The sequence below is a fragment of the Malania oleifera genome, chromosome 6 (genome assembly GCF_029873635.1).
Source record: "Malania oleifera isolate guangnan ecotype guangnan chromosome 6, ASM2987363v1, whole genome shotgun sequence".
NCBI lineage: Eukaryota > Viridiplantae > Streptophyta > Magnoliopsida > Santalales > Ximeniaceae > Malania > Malania oleifera.
The window spans coordinates 72,819,202-72,830,410 of NC_080422.1; the positions used below are offsets into that span (position 1 = coordinate 72,819,202).

General features: G+C 35.2%; 1 protein-coding gene across 6 annotated transcripts; it reads right to left on the reverse strand.

Moving 5' to 3' along the window:
* Positions 1-6,070: 6,070 nt before the first annotated feature.
* On the reverse strand, positions 6,071-10,802 carry LOC131157034 (protein SMALL AUXIN UP-REGULATED RNA 51). Of its 6 annotated transcripts, none has more exons than XM_058110877.1 (3): positions 10,350-10,802; positions 6,666-7,135; positions 6,071-6,362 (listed from the first exon to the last, which is right to left on the reverse strand). In XM_058110877.1, the coding sequence occupies exons 2-3, from the start codon at positions 7,120-7,122 to the stop codon at positions 6,334-6,336; spliced, it is 486 nt and encodes a 161-aa protein (XP_057966860.1). In that variant the 5' UTR covers positions 7,123-7,135; positions 10,350-10,802; the 3' UTR covers positions 6,071-6,333. The 6 variants fall into 6 exon arrangements, with proteins under 6 accessions (XP_057966860.1, XP_057966858.1, XP_057966859.1 ...); XM_058110875.1 differs by having other exon boundaries at positions 6,666-7,209; XM_058110876.1 differs by having other exon boundaries at positions 6,666-7,296; positions 10,350-10,778.
* Positions 10,803-11,209: the final 407 nt, after the last annotated feature.

Here is an 11,209-nt window from a genome sequence, read left to right on the forward strand (position 1 = left end):
TCCGGATGCCAGGGAGCCCTCTACTCTCCTTAGGCACAATCAGCATCCAACACCATACTCTATCTGAGACGTATGGTTGCACTAACTATATACTATAACAGCTACAGTACCGTGCTCTGTACTCTGCTCTAGTCCATCAGGGTCTGATACTATATAATATTATTGTTGACCTTTTGAGTCCCATCTTGTTCTTTATAATGACAAATACAAGGTATTTAATGTTTGTTGAGTTCATGTGCAGGATCAAATTGGCAAAATCATATGGCGGCACACAATGGCTTAAGAAAAATGAAGACCCAAAGTGTTTTAATTGTTGTAATTTATATTTCATTCATTCGGGTCTGTAATATTTAATATGACATGGTCTGTAATAATTAGCGCATATCATGCATCTAGGATACGTAAGCACAGTAATGTCGTTGATAGACCTTAGGTTAATCAAATGATTTTAGGGCTAACTTCGGTCGACTGATGCCTAGTTTTTTGGCATACTTTAAAAAGCCTTAGAAAAGACCCTAGGTCCTTGCACTTACACTTAAGTTAGTCTCTATTATCACGTATACTATCAGGGGAATCTTTTGAATTAAAATAAGACTTAATGTATAAGAATAGTGAGGTTTCGGGCTACCGAACCTTGGTGTTCAAAACACCTTGGTCGACCGAACCATTGAATAGTCAGTGTGTTGGCTTGACTTCGGGCGACCGAACCAAAAAAGACTATACCGTCCTCAGTCAACCGAACTCGTACCCCGACCTTTTCCAAGATCTCAGGTGCCCAAACATTCACATTCAAATCACCCTCAGGCGACCCAACATATAAGTTCGACAGACAGAACTTGTGTCCAAGCGACCAAACCTCGGGCAGATTGGAAAATCGCCTTAGTCAGCAAACCGAACCCTCATTCGGGCACCCGAACTTCAAAAATCACTTTTTCTGTATGTGAGTGTTTGGGCAACTAAACCTATGGCTCGGTCAACCGAAACTCTTGGGCTGGCCTAATTTTTATCGAGGTTAAATGGGATTAAACAGGGTTAATTTTCTCAAACTCTTTTCAAACAAATTTAATAATTCCCTATGTATCTCCAACGGTTATAAAATTGGTCAAGTCTATAAATACAAGTTCATTTGCTCAGATTAAGGATTGATTAACACTTTGATTAGTAGAAAAATCCTCTGAAATTTTTCAAAGCCTATTTTTCATTAAAAAAAAAAAAAAAAAGCCTATACGCTCTCATACAATCATTCCTTTGCTAAACCAAACCTTACGAGAGTTATTTGAGTGATTATATATTGCTAGAAACTCTCATTGCATTGTTAAGCTAAGATTTTTCCCCCTATTTTATTTAATAAATCTGTGTGTGAGAAAAATTTTATAACTAGTGAGTCTTTGCATCTTCATTACAAGACTCATTGAGCTTGTATTTTTGAGTGTGCAAAAATATTTTCTCAAGGTCATTTTTTCACATATCTCTTGTGCTTGAATATTGAGAAAATATTTTTTTGGGGGATATTTAGAATACTCTTGGTACAAATCTTTGAAACTCTAAATTGTGATTGAGATTTACATTTATACATAGTTTCAAAGATTAGTTTGTTGATACACTCTTATGCTTGATTGAATATAGAAATTATTTTGAGTGTTGATTGCACACATATAGCACTGAGCTTATACTTCTTACATTATTGGTGTGCATTAATTAATACTGGTACAAATCTGCTTGGTTGAGAAGGATATATTTTGTACACATCTTGTATTGTAATTGATTGTATTCTAGGCGTGGGCTTGAAGAAGGAGACTTGCCCTGTGAAAAGTTCCGAATTGGCTTTGACCCAATTAGGAAATTTAGGTGCATCATCCTGGTAAGGTGTTGTAAACGATGTCGCTCCACCCATTAAGTGAGTTGTAGAGGAAATCCTCTTACTTGTAAGCTCAAGGCAAGGACATAGGCACAGTTGGTTGAACCCTGATAACATATCGTGTGTGCCCTGTTTTACATTTTCGTAATTTATTTACTGCACATGTATGTTATATTATGAATGTTACGCATAATTTAATTTTCGAATCTTAGATTTATCAACGCATTTTGGTTTATGAGTATATAGACAGACCCTAGGTTGGGAACTACTGTTTGTGGAACTGAAATCAACCTAGGAAGTTTTAAATACCCAATTCACCACGCTCTTGGAAATACACCAATTCCAACAACTATTTCTATATAATATCTATATGTTTTATCATGATTCTGTATCAACTACAATAACCATGATTCTGCAATAAACTGTTTTTTGTATACTGTACTCTCTGTATATCATGGTTCTATATCTCTACATATTCATGGTTCTGTAATCTCTATAAAATCATGGTTCTATAAAATTGTATTTCATATTTCTGTATAAACTATATAAATCATGATTCTATAATACTAGTGAAAATCTTGGTAGTATAATGACTATAAATCATGTCTCTATAATAATTGTAAATCACTTTCTGTAATAACTGCAAGTCATATTTATATAAATACCGTAAATCATAGTTCTGTAAAAACTACATAAAACTCTATGCTAGACTAATATTTCTCATGCCACACAATTAAACAAATAAATCTCATGTACTATACTTTGTATTTTTTTGCTTAATAAAAATAATCTATAAGCTATAGATATTTTACTGAATTTGTATAATTTCAAACCCACATTTTCATACTATGAATTATTCAAAATCATAACCCAAAAACACATAATTATTTATATAATATTTTACTGATAAAAATCTCCATATTAACTGGCATAACATATTTCTCTTACCTAACTGACTAAGACCCGTTTACTATTTTCTAACTCACGCCTATGGCGTTTGTGACTCTAAGACCCTGAAATTATACATATATATTTCCTAGTCAATCAACTAGATTTTCAGAATAATTATCATATTCACATCTCCCCCTCCAGATTCATAAGTTTCCTAAACTATAAATTATTTATCATCTTTACCAAAGTTCCTGAAGGAATACTGGCCCACAAGGATCCTAAGCTCGTTCCTATAGCATTTACACCTTAACCCCGTATTTCACAAATCTCAATCTCTCAGTTTAACCCCAGAGTTACGTTCATATTTACATTCCTAAGCCTATAAATCCATTAAACCAGATAAAACACCCAAATTACATCCTTACCTCAGTTTTGGAGTGGTGCCTGAACTCCTCAAATTAAAATTAAGTTCTAGTAAACTTGTAGAGAATCACCGCTAGGCTTTAAATACAGAGTCGTATTGTCGATTGGGGGGTTCTAGTGTAAGAAAATGAAGAGAGAGAGAGAGAGGGGGAGAGAGAGAGAGAAAGAGAGAGAGAGAGAGAGAGAGAGAGAGAGAGAGAGAGAAAGAGAGAGAGAGAGAGAGCTTTTGAAATTATATAATAAAAATGACATGCAGCCCCTTATATTCATTATGTCTCTAGAAAAAACCATCGATGGTTTTCTCTAGCCTCTTTTAAAACTGTTGACAGTTTGGTCTTTAGCCAAACCAATATTTACCTTTTACCCTGTTACCCCACCACGGTTAATACCAAAACAGTCGAAGGTTTGGGCTGTTCCCAAACCTTTTTCCCTTTTTATTTATTTATTTTAATTATTATATTTTTTGGGTCTTTACAGAAAATGTCATCATTGAGCCAATTGCAGAACAATCATGAGAAATAGCATTAAGGAGATCTCAATGAGTAAGGAAATCAGCTATTTTTTATGATTATTTGATATATCTGCAAGAGGATGATTATGATTTAGGAACTAGAAAAGACCTGGTTACGTTTTCACAAGCCATTGAAAGTAATGATTCTGAAAAGTGGATAAATGCCAACTCTTGCTCCTATTTGAAGAGAGGAAAAGTTCAGTGCAAAGGATTGTCCACAAAATAAATTAGAAGCGAAAAGTATGGAAAATATTCCTTTTGTATCTGTTGTTGGGAATTTGATGTATGTGCATACTTGTACGAGACCATATATAAGTTTTGCAGTTGGGATGCTCGGGAGATACCAAAGTAATCCCATAATGGAGCATTGGAAAGGTGCAAAGAAAATCTTGAGGTACTTAAAAGGAACCAGACACTGTATGCTCACATATAGGAGAACATATTAGTTGGAGATGGTTGGCTACTCCGACTCAGATTTTGATGGATGCGTTGATAGTTGAAAGTCAACGTATGGTTATTTGTTCCTATTAGCTAGAGGAGCAATATCATGGAAGAGCTCCAAATAGACTATCATAGCAGCATCTACTATGGAAGTTGAATTTGTGGCGTGCTTTGAGGCCACAATTCATGTTTTGTGGTTGCAGAACTTTATCTCAGGACTTGGAATTGTCGATAGTATAGCCAAGCCGCTGAGAATTTGTTGTGATAATTCTGCAGCAGTCTTTTTCTCCAAAAATGAAAAATACTCTAATGGTGCTAAGCATATGGAGCTCAAGTATTTGGGCGTTAAGGAGGAAGTTCGGAAACAGACAGTGCTTATAGAACATATAAGGACTAAACTCATGATAGCAGATCCTTTAACAAAGGGGTTGATGCCAAAGACATTTAAGGAACATGCCAATCACATGGGTTTTTGTTATAATCCCTGATATATGATAGTGGATCTTTATGTTTTATTCTATAACATGTATAATGATATCAATAAAACTATTTTTGAGCATTATTTTTGTTTACCATCAATCACGTGATTATGGAAATGGATTACTATTAAACAAAAATAGTCTTTGACAAAGGCATTATAAGGACAGTATGATAACTTCCTATTATAGATCATAGTTAAGTGATTTATTAGTATATATGGTACATGGAAGGAATGATGTCGCTCTAATGATATTTACTGCCATGACTCGCACTAATCAGTTGCTTAATTGTGATATTATGGTAATCTCATTAAAAGTGTAAATAAGCTAATATTTTGTGCACATTATGGTTATTTGTTAATCCGTATGAATGTCATCCATATGGGCCAAGTGAGAGAATGTGAGATTTGTATCCCAAAGGATATGTCCCACATGAATGACATGGGTCCCACACGAAGGGTATATATTTCATATGATAAGGGCAATGACATATAATAGGTTAAATGAATTGACATATATATATATATATATATATATATATATATATATATATGGATTAACTTGAAAATAATTAGCTTTGAATTAATGAGATCTTTATGGCTGAAAGTTGGAAGGGTATTCTATACATAATTAGCTATTGTTGTGGGAAGTAGCTGAAAGGGCATGCTAACAGTAGGCTAAACCAAGAAAAGAGAGTTGTATGGTGATTTCTCATAAGCTCTAGCTGCATGTGATGTTAGTTGCAAAAAAAAATTTAGGAAGAAAGGAATTGTCCTCTCTCTACCTCTGCTCTCTGATCATTAGGAAATCACATAGATCTTGTGAAGGAAAGAAAGTGACCGAGGATAAGCGGGAGAAACGATTTCCATGACCTCTTCGAGTGTTTATTGATCGGTACATATGACTGATTCCAATATGTAAAGTTTATGATTATGATTTGTTTATTTCCGCATCAAGGTTAAAAATAGATGTGAGATTCATGATGATTGAAAATCTTGTTGGCTATTATTTATAAAAGATTTCTAACAAGAAAAGAATTCATGTAGCCGACCCCACCAAAGGAGACTAAAGGCTTGGTTTGTTGTTGTTGTTGTTTTTTTATACATTCCAATTTCCCTTTTCATGGTAAAAAAATGTTACTATATCCTAAAACTCATAGTATTGCAAAATAAAATTAAATTTTGCGCTGAATTTCTTCTTATTTTCATTTAAATTTTCATTCGCATTCATTCTCAAACCATTCCATTCCATAAACCAAATGTGATATACGAGAAACAATACTCTCTTACCCTCAATCACTCCTAAGTTTTGAATTGCAAAAGTGAAGATAAAATAAAATAAAAAATAAAGATTATATAATATATTCACATCAGTTGCATGAATTTCATTGTTTTCTTCTTTATGATTGATGCACCCGTGAAATTTAGTTGGGGCAGATATATTTATATTCAATCAAAACTGAAAACATGTAATAAAATACTTCAAAATTCAAATCAAACAAGTTTAGTTACATATCCCGAAATAGAGATGATGAGAGGGAAACCACTGCCCTCCCTCACCAAAATTCTGGCCAGCAAACCTGAAAAATAGTTCTAACTAAACTCTTCCTATTGGTCTTCACTTTAAACAAAGATTAGAAAAGGTATCAAAACAAAGGTTTAAATCTCCATGCATACAAGAAAGCCTTACTTTAGACCAGAAAATCGACTCTATGGAACAGCTAAATTTATTCACTCTTCAACGCTTAATGATTTTCCAGCTGCAAAATCACCAAGAAATCTTCAATTAAGTTCAGGAAAACAACTATGGTGTTAAAAGTGAACATATGCAACTATATGTCATTAGATCTGATCCATACTCATGGATGCACGCAAGCAACCGAAAATGCATGAAGGGCATGCTTCAAAAGAAAATTGAAGAGGAACACGATCTTAATGCAACCAAAGCATGACCTTTTGACAGCCAAATTCAAGTATACTTTTAAGCAGTACGTAAATTGTTGGACGTGTGAATTCTAACTAGCTAGAAGAGGAAGAAAGGAAATAAGGAAGTAGAAGCAAACCTGCAGCATCATCGATGTTAACCTTCTGATTATTCTCCATGCATTTCAGGAGGTACTTAAAGGTCTCAATCTCGCATGGGATTGTGAGCCCGCCGCTGTGATCAAATCCAAACTCTTCCTCTGCCTTCTCTAGCAACACCTTGAACAGCGGGTCGCTAAGATAGCGAGTGGGAATGATGAACCTCCGAAGCTCCGGCCCGACATAAACCGCCAAATACCCCTTGGGAACATCGGGAGGTGGCAGTTCAAGGCTCTGGCAGTTTTCCTCATCTGAATCGCAAGTATGACTTGGGTACCTCAGCCTCTGTTTAATTGCTGGTGAAATGCCATCATGGGGTTGATTGGAAACATTGCTTCCCTTTGAGCTAAGGGTGACAGATTGCCACTTTTGCAGGATTTCCTTGAGCCTAACAATCTGCCGAATTCCAGTTAGCTTGCCACCCCCATTTTCGTCCATTGCTAAATGCTTGCTACGACAGAGATGACAATTGTATGTTCAGTTGTCCGATTCCGGCTGAAACAAATCTCGCCAGATCTGTTTCAACTGCACACACATACCCACACAAACATAAAAGGCTTTGCATGCTTTCATGAAGAAAAAACAAAGAGACTCAGGTGGAAAGTCATGATCCTGTAAAAAGATTTCCGTCATTTGGTATAGTCACATATACAAACATAGAATCAGTGGAGCCCACAACTACAATCTGCAGACGTCAAACAATTAAATGTTGGTGGAGGTTTGACTGGAAAACCACACAATCCTATAGGTACAACAATTAGTTTTACTGCAGCTTTTAAAGCTTTACTACCATTTAAAAAAAAATCGATTTTCACAGGAGAAACAACAGCACACTCGGAATCTCAAAATCTCCTAAGCATTGTTTTAAGAGACCAGGGTACTATGGAGTGTTCTCTCCAGCAACAAGGACTAAGAAATCTAAAATGAACTTGCAGAACAAAACTAGCCATGGCAACAAATTAAATGCATGTTGCATGGTTCTAAAAAAAATTCTTAATTTTCATTTTTTTAAAAATAATTATATATATTTTTTACTATTATATCCTTTTGATTAGTAGAAGAAAGCAATAGCTATAGGGGTGTTTTAGGATCTTAAAAAAAGAGATCAAAATGAACCATCGAAAGGGAAACCCCTTTCACAGAAGTAGAGATAGCCATCTTAAAGACAAATAATCACACAAAAATTTACTTGGGCAAAGAGAAGGTACGCCATACCGCTCTTATATATCATGAAAACTTGGGGATATAGGACGTTTTAATTCTGACAGAGAAAGCTTTATCTATTCACTCTTTTTAAAAACAATTTTCTGCAAAAAAATTATGGATATTAAACCCAAATGCAGCAAAAGACTCGGTACTTACAAATTAAAGAACTTCAGTTTTATAGAGACCCAGAACTGAAGGCATTTTTATGTGTTTCCCTCACATACCTTCTAAAGTTGTTGTAACTTACAGAGATTTGATGAAGCAGTAACCAACCAACATTTTAGAAAATGGCTACGTAGAAACTCAAGTAATGGATTTGATTTTTCGATGTAAAAATTTTCAGATTCCTTTCCCTTCTTAAGAAGAGAGAGGGAGGAGGGGAGACCCCTGCTACCTAAGGGATCCCTTTCGCTTGGTAATTGCACGAGTGTGTGAGCAAAATAAAAGGGAACAGCCTAACTACTGTGTGGGGTCAGTTAAAGAGCTGGTTAGGGCTGACCAGGGTGAGGTCTACAATTAAGGCCAGTATCAAATGGCTTATCATAGAAGCCAAAGGCACAGGAGTACAGGCAGTGGCTAAAAGAGCATGTTTTGCCATTACCTTCTATTGGTTATAGCACTTTTGCAACAAAAGGAGGTTTGAAGGAATAGTTACCCATCCTGATACTATTATAAGGGCGATCCAAACTCACACTAATAGAATAGTTTATGATAAATTTCCCTTCCTTTGTACTTGAGTAGTAGTTGTATTGGCTAATTAGCCCCTGGGTATGCCCAGGTTTGGTTGTATTTTGGACGTCTTTTGATGGCTTTGTTATTTAGATACTTTTCTCCGGTTGTGTGTGAACTTTGGGCTCCTTTCCTGGTATACCCAGAGTATTTGTACATGTCCATTTGATCTATATAATTATAATTTTCAGATAAAAAAAAATGTAATACAGCCAAGACACAAAGTATACCCTGTCTGCAGAAATTTGCAAACTTCTGTTTCTTATTTTGTTTTACTTCTTTATGACTTTCTTCGTGAACAAGATTATTGCAACTTGCAAGTGACATCTCCAGTTTCATCCAATTTCCATTTTATATATTTACTCTTCTTCTCGTTCTCCAACCTGTGTGCCTTTAGCTTGCAGGGTTTCCAATCAACTTCTGTTCGGTGACCTATCCATAAGAAGCTTGTTTTCGTCCTAATGCCAGCCAACTAAAAAAATAATCTCTATGCACAATTAATGCCCCATATTATGTATAGGTCGGTGAAGAAATCGTACATAATGGTCATACTGTCTAGAAAATTTGATTCCTCCCTCTCACTTTAGACTAGAAAAAGTTTTTGAAAGGACTAAAAGATATGTTTCAATCAGATGAACCGAAATTTACAAACGAGCAAATTGGTATTGTTGGGCCCATCTAGGGGTGGCCCCTACATTGCCACACTATGCAGTATGCTAGTCAAGAACAACAGTAAGAGTAAGCTGATAAACATATTAAAGATGCTTCCCTTTTTCTAAATATATGTCTCTATGCTTATTTATGCAATAGCATCCTCGTTCTCTCATTATAGCTTTATAGATTTGGGTACTCAAATTTTAAGAGAAGATGGTCGTGGTTTTAAGTCATGATTCAAATTTCTAAATTTAAGGCATACGTCAGGCAATTTCATTGCTTGCATTAGCATCACCAAGTTTAAATTTAACCCTTTTTAGTTTCTAAGTTTCAACCGTTTCCAAATGGCATTTGAAGGTGATAGCCACACTCGTTTTTTTTTTTGAGACATCAAAGCCTACTCTTAGACTGCATTTGGGCATTTGGGCCTTTGAGAGAGCATGAAATTCAAACATTGGATTTAAATTTACATAGATTGTGTCAAATGCAATATAAAAGTGTATTAATTTTTTTTTCAAATTCTATAATATAAATTACGTATCAAAGGTTCAAATTCCATGCAGCATGATTTTTTTAATATTTTTTCTCCTTTTTTATAATTTTGAGCTGAGCCAAAGTTGGGAGTACCCATAAAATATGCTGACATTCAGATCCCTCTCTCTATCTCAAGCCATTTCGGATCTTTGGGTTAATGATAGGGGAAAATAAATCATTTTGTTTGAAAAAGAAATGGAATTGCTATGAAAGAAACTCCTCGCCGATAACAAACCATGACCACCTTTAGATCACATCTCAAATATCAAAAACATGCACACAAAACAAATATACATAGGCCAATGTACTAAACACGGTGAAGACATTATTTGAAGATTAAACGCAGCTCCAGGTACAGAAATAACATCAGCAACGTCACTAGTCTCGGGATTCATATTCAAATCAGAAGCCATAAGCATACGCAGACGCATTTCCCACATTTTTTTTTTTTCAAAAAAAAATCTGCATTTCCCACATTTATGCATAGACGTATATATATATATATATAATTACACACAACGAGAGAGGGAGAGATTTGGAACCTGATTAAGAAAGAGGAGGCATGGGGCGGCTGCGAACCAGAGGAAGAAACGCCATGGGAACTTCGGAAGTGAGTGCAGAGGGAAATCTCTTTAATCTCTCGTTCGAGAGATCCAGAAAGATTCACAAATCCCAAAGACGACGAGCCAAGAATCGACGTTGAACGTCATTCATACATACGTATATATATATATCTATAAATATACATAGATATACAGAAACCTCGATTGAAAATCGCAGCAAATTTCTCTCAATATCTCTCCTTCAATTCGCGGCCGCGAGAGTTGCGGAGGAGCAGTTTTTTTTGGTTTTTCCCGTCCCCATTTTTTACCTTCGCAAATCGCAAATAGGCAGAAAAAATAAGAATGGAAATAACGGCTCAACAAATCTCTCCTCTCCTCTCCTCTCCTCCCAAAAATGAAGAAACCACAGCGCAGGCACAGCAACAAATCCTTGGGTAGGGCCGGATTAGCTCAGTCTAAGAAGGGCCATGGGTCCCACACACGGATCTCCTATGTGTTGTCACTTGAGCCTGTCATAATCGCTGGACATACGCCGTTACCAGAGGAAAAAATAAAAAACCAAAATCGTCTCCGATTTGAATCCACTTAGATAAAAACGTTGATTAATCTATTTATTTAACTCGATTTTTATTTTTTATTTTTTATTTATTTTACAATTTTTTGGTTATCGATTTCAGTTTTTATGTTCATGAACCGATGGTTACCCAAATTGAATCGATATATGTATTTATTTGTAATATGTATTATTTATAATATATATTATTATATAATAATATGAATAATATATCTCAAATTTACAAAATAGGATGTACAAATATTTTTGGATAATTAATTTATAT

Bases quoted from the DNA above. Each gene is read 5' to 3' on its own strand.
- LOC131157034 (XM_058110874.1), bottom strand. From the start codon at position 7,122: ATGGACGAAAATGGGGGTGGCAAGCTAACTGGAATTCGGCAGATTGTT.